We start from the raw sequence: 12,793 nt of genomic DNA on the forward strand, positions 1-12,793 counted from the left end.
TGGGGGCTGCATGACGGTTTTTTGGTGGATGGGGGCTTTCCAGCACAAAGGATCATTAGTAAGGCTGGTCCTGCTGGATGTTGGTTGGAGCACAAGGACCACTCCCTTAGGAGTGATGTACATACAGCAGTCAAAGACACTGGATCTGCTGAGACAATCCTAATTTCAAATACTCAGTTCCATGTGGCCATAAATACCCAAGTGTTTATCAGACTAACAGTTCTGAATTTTGTTCAGAAAGTCTAGTCTCTGTTGAAGTAAGTCAAGAGCCAGGTAGGAACCAGAGTGTGTTGAGGGACACAAAACTAGGTTGATGGAAAAAGAAGTGAAAGGAAGGGACCGTCAAGTCCAACCTCGGTGCCGTGAATCAAAAAAACAGTCTATAAACTGCGTAAAGAGGCACACGCCAATTGTGTTGCCACTGTGTGAGGTGGAAGGAACTTCCGGTTCTTGCCTACCTGCCAGAGCCCTCGTGGAATGTCTCCCCACCCCCACCCTACCCAGACCCACGTGCCCTCTGCCCCTCCCCCACTGCAGAATGTTTCAGCCACATTCTACTGTTATGACTCAAACCTGCCCCTCCTTCAGTTGGATCCTGAGCGTCTGTTGAAGCAGGTCACTCTCTGGGTCCTGGTCTTGACTTTTCTCATTGAGGCTACCAGGCAGCAGTAGTCCGTGCCCAAGCCTGCAGGATGGCTTCAGAAGGAGGTAAGCTATAGGCTGGGGGTGTGTTCTCAGAGACCCTGCCATCCCTCACATCCTTCGGGTTCACACGTGACACTTCACGGTGGGCACACAGTTGGACTGAAGTAGAGGGAGAAGAGAGCACTGGACACACGAGGACATTTCACCTGGGGAGACTGGGGAGCCTGAAGAAACCTGAGACTGCACTGGGGAGGAGGGGTCATTGGAGGTGGATCAAGAGGAATTGCCCTGGCTATGGAGAAAGGATGGCAGCAGGCAGGTTGATTCTTTCTAGAAGGGAGACAAGCCACTTTGAAACGTGTGTGTAAGGATGTGTGTGGTGTCCTGGTGGTGACACAGGGAGGGTCATGAGGAAAGCCTAGACCTGTCTTGTGTTTCTGAGGCACCTGAAGCTTGCCTCACCATATCTTTCTAAGGGATTTGAACAGGAGCATACTGTATCTAAGGGGGCCGTGGGGAGAGATGGTCTTGGTGAGAAAACTATTCAGTGGGGCTGTGTGTGGCCACACCTGCAGTGAAGTGTCCTCTCCGAGAGCTAGGCAGGAGGTTACTCGAACTGCCGCAGCCCACACCTCGTCCACTCCTCCCAGCCCAGAGCTCACTTCTCAGTTCAGGCAACTATTGCTTGGGATTCAACAGGGGATGGGCAACCGTGTAACTTCAGCCAAGAGAGGGCTCAGGTTCCTGAGTTGTTCTGAATTGTTCTTCCTTTTGTGGAATCGCAGTTCTTCAGACTTACTTCATCTCATCCAGTATCTCATGGTGGACCCTCAGGCTGCCTTGAGAGGAAGAGTTTGTTCATATTTCCTGTCACTCCTTCATGGACAGGGGACAGATGTGGAGTGGGGTTGTTTCGGGTGGAATGTGTGTGAAGGCTGCTTCCTCTTTTAAAGGGGGAAGGAGCGTAGCCCAGGGGCAGGAAGAAGATCTTCTGTGTTATTATTACACGTCCTATGACACCTGTTCTGATTAATTAGGTGCACCGTTTTGTGTACCTTGTTCTCCTGAACAGGGATGTGTTCCAGACAATTTGATCGCCATGGCAACTGGCTTATGCCTGCTTCTCAGATTGTCTTTCCGTTATTGGGAGCTGGAAGGGGAAGGACCACAGGCGGTCTGTACTCCCATGACCAATGTAACATGACAATTCCCTGGCCCTTGTTTAATCCTCTGCAGCCATCACTGGCTGTGAAATGACAGAATCTAAGGGACACGTGCCTACTTCTCACACACCACCCCCCCCACCCCCGCCTCCTAGGAACAGAACTCCTGAGTGATGACAGTGACTCTGGGCACTGGGGAGGGGGTGGCAGGACCTGGCCCATGTTACGTGTCTGCTGTGGGTTGTTCTGAGATGCAGGTGCATTCTGGGCCAGTGTTGTGGGTTTGTATCAGGATTCCATTAGAGAGATATTTTCCAGCATTTTGTTTTGTTTTGTGAGGCTAGGAAAGAAAGAGGGGATTTATACTGAGCATCAGGAAAAGAAGGACTGAGGAGGAGGTGGGGCCCTAATATTTTACACAATACCTGTCCACAAAGGGCCTTTGGGTGCCTAGAACTTACCTTGGAGAAGGTCCCTACCTGCTAGTACGCCGGCTGAGGGGCATTTCTCACAGAGCGGATGTCCACACAGTTCCAGGTCTTGGGAGACAGCCTGTGAGGCTTAGGTGCCAGGGGGTGCCTTAGGGAGGCTCTCCAAGTCAGTGCTTGCTGAGGCGATTTCTTCTCGGCAGACAGGGGTCAGGGACCTTGGTGGATGGGCGAGGGGTCACCAGTGGAATAATTCTCAACTGGAGGTCAGGGCATGAAAATCACTTGAAGACATTTGCACGCTGCACAGTTTCCCTTGTCCAAGTGTCCCTCACCTGTGGAGATTTACACTCTGATGCCACAGAAAGCCTCAGTCCCACTTGCCCATTCTCCTCCTCCATTCACTCCTTTCCTTTGCCTCAACAGCATCTCCAGTGCTGGGAACGGATGTGACCATGAACCCCGGTGCCTCCTTGCCTACTTTCACGGCAGTGCCCTTCCCTCCACCCATTCCTGGGGCCCAGCACTGGCCACCCTGGCAGCAGCACCTGCCACGTCCCATCACCCCAGCATTCCCTCCTGGCAGCAGCCTGCTGCTGCCAGCTTTCCCCAGGACGCCTTTGGTGGCTAATGGTGGCCGTGGCCCCAGTGCCCCTGGGGCTTGCAACCTCACTGTCCAAGTCAGGTCACAAGGGAGGACAGTGGAGGCCCCCCAGACTCAGACCTTTGTCGTTACTCAGGCCCCCCTCAACTGGAGCGCTCTAGGGGCCCTTAGCAGGAGTGCTGCATGTCCTGCACCCGTATTCTTAGCAATCCCTGTGATGGGGACCCTTGTGACTGCTCCAGCTGTTGGAGTTAGTCAGGCTGGCAAGGGAGGCTGGACCCCAGGCTTTCCTCCTCAAGCTCCACCACCAGCTGCCCAGCTGGCCCCTATCATTCGCCCAGTGAACTCTGGGCCATGGCCACATGGCACTTCCACGGAGGGCTGCCTGGCCACCAACCAGTCCAACGCCTCGCAGGATGGCTCCTCTAACCCCCAGAGAGAGTACAGTAACTTCCGACGTTGGCAGCGCTTCAAGCCCCTGGCCCGGAGACACTTTCGCCTGAGTCCTGATGCAGAAGCTTTTTCCTGCTTTCTTATGTGAGTGAACGCTCAGGGGGTCCTGAGCTTATGGGAGCTTTTAGATAAAGAGGAACTGGGGATGGACTCGCACGTTAGGTTTCTAGGGATACTGGAAGGAAGGTGTGAGGGTGATGTCCATGCTATGAGAGGGCACATTGTCGGTCACATGGGTGGGCCTGCCAGTCCGGGACATCAGGACTGAAATGTGCCCCACCTCAACTGGCCCCACCACCCTGTGAGTCTGGCCAGCTTGCTCTTCCATGATTCTCATGGTAACATGGGCTGAAGACTTGCAGTCAGAGAGGGTCGTGGTGTAAGGTGAGGAGCCAAGGAGTGGATGCCGCACTCTCCTGTGGTGCCGTGTCCTTCATACAGGACTTGAGTGTACATGACCAGGGGTGGTCACTTCAGAGGAGGGGGAGGAGCGCGGGGCCCAGGAGAGCGCTTCATGCATGCCTCCACTTCGTTGTGGAGAATTCCACTAGGAACAGGGTGATGGTAGAGCTCTCCTAAGGGCGTGGGCTCTCTGCCACTAGAGTTGTGAGCCTGGCAGGCATTTCCATCCTAAACCTCCGGTCCCTGGTAAAAAGGGGACAATTACACTTCACTCAGAGGACTGTGCCAAAGACTCCTTGGGCTAATCTATGAAGTGTGAGCAGATTGCTTGGCACATGCCATGCCTCATTGATGATGGTGATTTTTATTATGAAAATGCAGCCTTGAGGAGGAAAAGAGCTCCCCAAGGCACAATGTCCCAGCTCTAGCCTGGGAGTGGATGGTCATCCTTGAGTGAGTGTGAGGCGGTGACAGCAGTGGCCGGGAAGGCCTGTCATTGCGCTCCCAGACGCCCGCCTCTCACCCTCCTGTTGCTCAGTCATTCTGGGTTGAGTGATGTGTGGTCCACATGGGCGGGTGGGGTCAGGCAGGTGGGGGCTGGGCTGGGCCCGGAGACTGACCCCGAGGGCTTACAGCCCAGTGCTTCGATCCGTGGCCCGCCTGAATCCCACCATGCCGGAGGAGGGACTGCGGAGGGCCGTGCAGGAATGGCGGCGCTTGAGCAACCTTGACCGGATGATCTACTACGAGATGGCGGAAAAGTGAGTCAGCGTCCTGGGCCCAGGGGCTGCGTGGAGGGTGAGGCGAGTGGGTGAGGGCAGGGTCTGGCCGTGGGGGTGCTCATCAGAGAGGACAGAGGAGAAGGGCTGTCACCCAGCACAGGGGCCCCGCAGCCCAGGGGCCCTACTGTCCCCCAGAAACCCATCCCTCACCTTGAGAGTTTGAGACTTCTGTCCTTCCTCCACCAGGAGCTCTGCCTTCCCCTGATTTTGACCTACCCTTGCCTTGACATGAAGGTCTCAGGACGGGGCAGGGTGAAGCTGTGAGTCCAGTAGGGGTCCAACTCCGGCCATATGAACTGGGCCGGGGAAAGAGCTCCACCCGCCAGCCTGCTGCTTCCTTAGTGGTGGGTGGCTGGCGGCCACTAACATAAACTTGGGACCCCCTCTCCTTACGAACAGTGGCCTGAGTGGGTACCCTGGCTTCCCTCAAGAAGCTGGTGAAGCCAGCTGCCATCAGCCCAGGGGTCTCCGGCCCTTCCAGTGTTTGCTCCATGGTAATCCCCTCGGTTTAAGAAACAAAAGCAAACAAACGAGCGCCTCTCAGACGAAGGGAAGGCCTCTCCTCTAAGCTCAGCATCCACATCGTCCAGCCTCTCCTGGGCCCTGTCTCCAGGTCTATGTTCCAGGACTCTCAGTCCTAGCCCAGGGTCCTGGATTCGGGCAAGGACCCCTGTGGGGAACACATGCCTGTTCCAGCCTCTGGCTGTCAGCCCTTCATGTGGTTCTGGATGGAGATGGGGGGCATGAGGAGGGTGCCCCCTGGGTCAGCCATGTGTCCCGTTGACCTGGTTCAATTCAGCGACCTGGGTCTATGCTGTTGAATGCCCTCCAGTGCTGGTGAGGCAGGAAGGGTCCCAGATCTTGTTATCACTTCCAGGAGCAGCTCTCTGCTGTGGACAGCACCTCACAGGGCCTTAACGGCCCCAAGGCACATCCTCTCCCAATGCCTCATTCTTGGCTGCCTTTGTTGGGCTCCAGAACCCAGGACTTTTTCTCAGGGTGGCCTGTGCCTCCGTCACCCCCCAGGTTCATGGAATTTGCGGCCGAGGAGGAGATGCACATTCAGCATTTGCAGTGGATGCAGTGCGCGCAGGACCTGCCTCCTCCAGCCCCACCGAAGCTGGATCCTCGGGGGCCCCCAGCCCCGAAAGTGCACCTTCAGCCAGGCACCCAGGTTCCCACTGGAGTTGAAGGCACAGGTAACAGGGACCTAGGGTTGGCCACTGTCACCATGTGGATCCTTTTCCTTCAAGACAGGGGCATTGGTCTTTCAACCAAAACAGCCACCGAGGCGGGGGGTGGGGGGTGGGGTCTCAGCTGCCCCTTGTCACTACGGGGTATTGACTTGGTCAGTTTTGTAACTCCTCTCACACCTCCCTGTCAAAGGATCCCACACGAAGTCTGCCTAAGAAGTGGGCTTGATGGGGAGACCCCTAGAAAATTGGAGATTCCCCACTTCCTTACTTATGACTCTCTTAGATGACCCCCTTACCTCCCCTCTCCAACTGTGCATGAGGCTTCAGATGGTCCTGACCCCGCCCACAGCCACATCAACGTCCCCCAAACAATGCCCTCACCAACGTGCGCTAGGTGGTCAGGAGGTGGACCGGGAGTCCCTCACCTTCCTTCCCTTCCTCCTGCTCTGCCTCAGCCTGTGCTCCCAGGATGTCCGGCCCCAGGGCCCAGCCCTCGCACCCGGAGCCACACAGATCCCAGTGGCCCCCGGAGCCCAAGGCGCCCAAGGAGATTCCCCCTGAGACTGTGAGGGAGTATGTGCACAGGATGGAGGCGCTGGTGGGGCACGTCCACTCAGCCACGGGCAAGTCACATGCAGAATGTGGAAAGGACGGAAATGAGCTGAAGCAGGAAGAGGACGACACCTACTGGGACCCGTGTCTCTTGAGCTACGTTGACGAGCTGCGTTCCCGGGAAGACTCTGTCACCAAGGTAGGCTGGGCCTGGAGCCTGGGGTCTACAAGATGCCAGCGCATGGAACTCTCAGCACCCAAGATCTGGGTTCTGCTCAGGCCGATGGGACTTAAGCTCAGCTCCTTATTCCTGAGCCTGGTGTTAGGGGAGGTTTACGCAGATGTATGTGTGTATATGTTTGTGTCTGTGTGTATGCCTTTGTGTGTCTGTGTATGTGCATCTGTATATGTGCTCTTTTGCGTGTGACTGTGTATGTGCATGTGTGTGTGTGTGTGTGTGTGTGTGTGTGTGCTGACCATCCCCGCCTTGTGGAGGAGAGTGGGGGTGGGTCTCTGCTTTTCACTTTCCCTCCTGGTCTTCTTGTGTCACAGGCCACTCCTGGCCAAGGATGCTCACAGCCTCTTCTTTCTGTCCGAGGTGGAGGCAGTCATTCATCCTCGATTCCCGGCAGAATTGTTTTCCCCAGACCCACAGCTGGATTTCTTGGCCCTTGCTGAGGAGCTGAAGCAGGAGGAAGGACTCACCCCTGAAGAAGTGAGCCAGGGGAGGGAGAGGGACACTTAGGGAGCCAGGGGACTCCAGGGGAGGGGGGACCCCAGGTGATCCACTGGACAGGGGAAACCAGGTGGCCCAGGGGAGCCAGAGGAGGGAGGGATCGCAGGTAGAACAGGAGAGACAAGGGACACCCAGGAAGACCAGGGCACGGAGGGACCCCAGTGAGCAGGGGAGAGGTAGGGCCCCAGAGCAGGAGGCCCACATGGCTCTGTCCATCCCTTCCCTGCCTCGGAGGCCTGGCATGGGGAAGGGCCGTCTCTGGGGTGGGTGCAGCGCAGGGTGATAGGAAGGAGAGGATGGAGAGCCGGGAGCGGAGGGAAGGACACACAGCTGGGAATAAGGTGCAGGAGGATGGCAGGAATGCCACCGTGTCTGTATTTGGAGTCTAGTCCTGGGGTCACCCGTCCCCTCCTCCCCCCCAGGGCCATTGTCCCACTGCCCAGTGCTCCTCCTCTCACACGTGCGCGTGGAGCCATCACTGTCCTCCTCCCTCCTACCAGCTGGTGCAGAAACGACTCCTGGCCTTGAAAGAGGACGAGGGTGGGCTGGCAGCCCCGAGCCACAGTGCACCCGGAATGGGCTCAAGTCCATCTGAGTCCCACGCCGGCCAAGGTGCCCAGAGGCACGACCAAGACCGCCATCGAGGGGTCAGTGATGAAGCCTGCCCACCAGAGATTGATGTTGAGGCTCTTCATAGGCCCATCCGAACAGACACTGGCCCGTTCGTGCTCAGAGTCTTTGGTCCCTGTCGAGGACGTCAGGAGGTCTCTCCATTCCGGGCCGGACGGCCCTCCCCTCCCCAAGGTCAAAGGCGCACTGGCCCTCTACTGGGACCGAGGGATGCATGTGTTCTCAGAGAGGCGTCTCCTGTTCGGGAGGCCCGAGGGCCCAGGGACGCGTCCAGTGAGGACGAGGAGGCGCTCCCCATCCTGGCCTCCCTCTCGGCCTCTCCGCAGAGCCTGCCGCCTTGCCAGCTGTCCCAGAGTCCTGCCGCTGCCTCAGGCCTGGCCCCCCCTGGAGGTTGGGGGGCCCAGAGTGCTCCCCAGGCCCCCTCCCCTCAGAGAAGAGGCCCCAGCCCAGCTCCACCAGCCGCTCCCAAGTCGAGGAAGCGGGCTCTGTGTGGGCGCCCAGCCGCTGCTGAGAAGCTGCCCATCCCCGGGGCTGGCCACGGGGTCTCTGTGAGGCCAGCCTTGGCTCTGGGGCTGGCTCGCCCCTCACAGCCGAGAAAGAGAAAGCGTGACCCGTTTGTCACAGGGAAGAGGAGGAAGAAGAAGAGGAAGCACTGCAGCCAGTAGGGATCAGCCGGGCCGGCCCTCCAGGGCGAGCCCCCCAGGGCGGCCCCCAGGGGAGCCTAGGGGCTCCTCCTCACCCCAGTGCTGATCCTGGGATTGTGGGGGGTTAGGGAGGTGGGGGAGGTGGGTGTGGGCAGGACCTTTGGAGTGATGTATGAAAATTGTGAATAAAGATAGTTTTGGTGGGAAATGCTCTCAGGCCACTGTCATCTTCTTCGTGTGGAGCTGCTCCACAGAGAGCGATCCTGAGAGGAAGGAAGGGTGAGGGAGGTCACAGGAGCTATGGATCTCCAGGTGGCCAAACCTTTCCTCCACATAGACAAGGACTCCTCAGGCTGCCCCTGGGAACGCACAGCTCTCACTTTCCCCAGGGACCCCCTCATCATCCCCTTCTCTAAAGCCTGCTTGGCGAGGGGCCTTCTGGGGCATCTGTAGCATCTTCTGCATCCCTGAACCGTCTGGGGAGGGAGAGCTGCCTTTGTGCCTCTCAGCCCTCTGGACACTAACCAGTTTCTAGGACGGAGCCCGGAGACGGCCCTTGTCTTTATGGAGCTGCTCTCTGCTTCCCTGAAGTGGCCAGGCGATGGCGCTGGGGTGACCCTCCGCTCATCCAGGGTTTCCTGTGTGGGTGGCCTGACCAGAGAGGAAAAGTCTTGGCCATGGGGACAGGACTGTCTGCCTCGTCATAGCGGGAGTGTTCTCTAGTCCCACTGGGATTATGGCAATGTGGAGAGTGGTTGAGGCAGCTACCTCTTAATCCCAGTGAGGATGCAACGAGGGGAATGGGCGCGGGGAAATTCATGGGGCACCTGTTGCAGGTGTGTCTAAGGGAAACGACAGTTGGGCCCCTTTGCGGAACTTGTGGGATTTCTGTGCAGCTGCATCTCGTTCAACTGAGGGAGGAGGACCCATCTGGCTGTGGCTGTGGGGACTGGCCTTAGGGGCCTAGGGGTGTGCAAGGACACCCCAGAACTACTGTCCCTTCCCTTTCCACCCATGGCTGGACATGTGTGTGTATTGGTATCAACACTGATTTGTATTCCCATAGAAAACAGTTCCTCCTGACAAACTATGACCGTGTTTCGCAAGAACAGCTTGCTCACAGGGGCAGCAGGGGTGGGGGAGAGGTGTCTGTGGCCCCAGATCTGGGTGGGAGCTGGCATCCATGCTGAGGAGTGTGGAGGCCTCAGTCACCGTCCTGCGGTTGCCGGCAGAGACTCTGAATCATCAGAGCAGGGGAAATGGCCCGCTCATAAGGGTGAGACGAGCAAACAACGAGGGGCAGGGAGCAGACCCCTGCTGTCTCCCTGAACTGCCCCCCCTCGCAGCCTGCTTAGCCCCCGTCATGGCCTGTGCTGGCCCACCTCTGAAGCCCCTTCCTCCTAATGCACTCAGATGCTCTGATCCTTTGTGGACCCGCCCTGGGCCTCACCCCCCCTTCCCTGCTGGCCAAAGCCTCTTCTCCCGGTTCTGAGTTCTGATTCCTTCCCCAGGACCCAGGCAGGGGATGGGACAGCAGAGACTCCCTAATTCTCCCTCCTCCTCTCTGAGATCTTGACAATCACCTTTGTATGTTTCTATGATTTTAACTACTGTAGATACTTCATGTGAGTGGCTATGATATGTCCTTTGATGAGTGGCTTATTTCACTTAGCATAATGTCTTAGAGGTTTATCCATGTTGTAGCATGAGACATGGTTTCCTTTTATTTCAAGGAAGGAAATATTTCCTTGTGTTTATAGACCCCATTATCCCTTCATCTGTTGATGGACATTTGGGTTTCTTCACGTCTTGGGTATTTTGGATAATGCTACGACGAATCGGGTGTGCAAATATCTCTTTGAGATCCTGCTTTGAATTCTTTTGGACACATACCCAGAAGTGGGACTGCTGGATCACATGGTCGTTATATTTTTAATTTTTTGAGGAAACTTCATATTGTTTTCCGTAAGGGTTGTCCCATTTTACACCTCTCACCAACAATGAGAAAGATAGCCACCATCAAGAACTTGGTATATATCCATCTTATAAAAATGTTTATGCTTTTAGCAGAGCTGTAGATAATCAAAATTATGTATAATAACAATATTTTTGGTTATATATGGTGTCATGTAAATCATATTGCCTTTGGCTTCTTCTTTCAACATTCTTACTTTAAGAAAAATGGATATATTAGATGTTCTTTAATTTTTTAATCATTTATAATTTTGCATTGTATGCATACATTAAAAATAATTTATCAGTTCCCTTGTTGGTGAACTTTTATAAATTATAATGTGACAGGGTAATCAGTTCCAGAGGAAAAGTTTTTCCTTTCAGAACTTTGAGTATTTATTCCATCCAATATGGCTTTTGTTACTGTTTTTTTCAAATTATGCCATCAATACACCCTTTCATGGTGGGTGATCAGTTTCCTTGCTAGTTGTTTTTTGTAAGACTGTCTGTTGTCTTTTGTGTTCTCCAGTTTCTTGACGTGTGATTAATTTCTGGTTAAAAAAATGTATCCTCCATGTGATCTATTTTGCTCCATTAACTGATAATACACATTCTTCATCTCATCTAGAACATAATATTATCTTTTTCATATGTTACTTCTACTCATTCTCTCCTGTCTCTACTTCTAGAACCCTGGATATATGTATATTAGACCATCTTATATATTCTCTGTGTCTTCATCAGCTTGGACGGCTATAACAAAATGCCATAGACCTGGTGGCTTGAAAAACAGACGGTAATTTCTTAACAGTTCTGAAGGTTGGAAGTCCAAGATCAAGGTGCCATATTCAGTTCCTGGTGAGAGCTCTCTTCCTACTTTTCAGATGGTTGTCTTCTTACCGCGTCCTCACGTGGCAGAGAGAAAGAGGGATCTCTCTTGTGTCTTTTCTTTTAAGGGCACTAAACCCATTATGAAAGCTCCATTCCCATGCCCTAATTACCTCCCAAAGGCCCTATCCCCAAATACATTGAAGGGTAGGGCTTCAACATAAGAATTGGTGGGGGGGATATACGTCCATAGCATTCTGCCCCTGGTACCCAAAATTCGTGTCCTTATTCTATGCAAAATACATTCATTCTATCCCAACAGCCTCAAAAGCCTTAACTTATTCCAACATCAACTGTAAAATTTAAAGTCCAAAGTCTGATCTAAACACCATCTAGATCACATATGGGTGAGACTGGAGGTACTATTCATCCTGAGGCAAAATTCCTCTGTAGCTGTAAATCTGTGACCCAAACAAGTTAAGTGTTTCCAAATACGATGTTGGGACTGGCATAGAATAGACATCCCTACTCCAAAAGGAAGAAATAGGAAAGAAGGAAGGGGTGACAGTTTCCAAGCTAGTCCAAAGCCTAGCAAGGCCAATCCCATTAGATCTTAAGGTACGAGAATAACCCTCTTTAGTTTGATGCTTTGCCCTCCAGGCCCGCTGGGGTGGCAACATCATCCCCACAGCTCGGTGGGGCAGCCCCACTCCTTCAGCTTGGTGGGGTGCCACCCACACTGCAGCTCTCTGTAGGGCCTCCACCTACACCATGACTCTCTATGGGGGCGACAATCTCACACTTTGAAACTGAGGCCCCCTGGGCCTGTGGTGGGATTGACAGACCCGATGACCTCGGAATCACCTTTGGGGTCCTTCTTCCCTTTTCGTCAAGAGGAGTACACATTCACAGCCAAATTGCTCTAGTCTCCCATTCTGTAGAATCCAAGAATTCTGACAGCCTTCCTCATTCTGCCTGGCTTTCTCTGTCCCCTTTAGTTCAAACTGGCAGTGTCCCTTCTCTACTCCTGGCCTCTGCTGAGATGACTAATTAAATTAATATCACACCTATGATCTCTTCTTCAAAGGGTTGCTCAGCTGCACCCTTAGAGTTTCTTCAGAACAAGCTTTCTCACTTTCAAATATGGATAGGCTGAGAAGTTTCCAAATCTCTAAGTTCTGATTTCTTTTTGCTTAACAATTTGGTCTTCAATTTATCTTTCTCCTGATGTGTTTTACTAGGAGCGGTGATGAGGAACCAAGCTACTTCTTCCAAACTTTGTTCAGAGATCTCCTCAGATGAATATTCAATTTCATCACTTACAAGGTCTACCTTCCCCAAAATGCTAGAACACAGTTCAGTCAAGTTCTTTGCCACTTTATAATAAGAATTGCCTCTCCTCCAATTTCTAATAATGTGTTCCTCATTCCTGTTGGAGACCTCACCAGAATAGCATCTAACGTCCATATTTCTATCTGTTCATGATTATTTCTGTATTCTCTACAAAGATGGAGACTTTCTCTCCAGTGTGCCTCTTTGCTTTCTGAGCCATCACCAGAATCACTTTTAATAGGTATAGGCTGAAAGGACTTTATGGCGATTTCAGCTCTTTTTGAGCATGCACTTCAAATCTCTTTCAGCCTTTACCTACTATCCAATTCCAAGGCCACTTCCACATATTTAGGTATTTGCTACTTCTTGGTACTAAAATATGTCTTAGCTCAAAGGGCTATAACAAACTACCACAGACTGGGTGGCTTAAACAAAAGACGTATAT

General features: G+C 53.5%; 1 protein-coding gene across 1 annotated transcript; it reads left to right on the top strand.

Annotated features, from left to right (window-relative positions):
• Window positions 1-692: 692 nt before the first annotated feature.
• On the top strand, window positions 693-8,256 carry LOC137771002 (NUT family member 2G-like). The gene is made up of 7 exons (XM_068554026.1): window positions 693-708; window positions 2,663-3,377; window positions 4,331-4,456; window positions 5,504-5,676; window positions 6,129-6,424; window positions 6,824-6,940; window positions 7,462-8,256. The coding sequence occupies exons 1-7, from the start codon at window positions 693-695 to the stop codon at window positions 8,254-8,256; spliced, it is 2,238 nt and encodes a 745-aa protein (XP_068410127.1).
• Window positions 8,257-12,793: the final 4,537 nt, after the last annotated feature.

This window comes from Eschrichtius robustus, chromosome 10 (genome assembly GCF_028021215.1).
Source record: "Eschrichtius robustus isolate mEscRob2 chromosome 10, mEscRob2.pri, whole genome shotgun sequence".
Lineage (NCBI taxonomy): Eukaryota > Metazoa > Chordata > Mammalia > Artiodactyla > Eschrichtiidae > Eschrichtius > Eschrichtius robustus.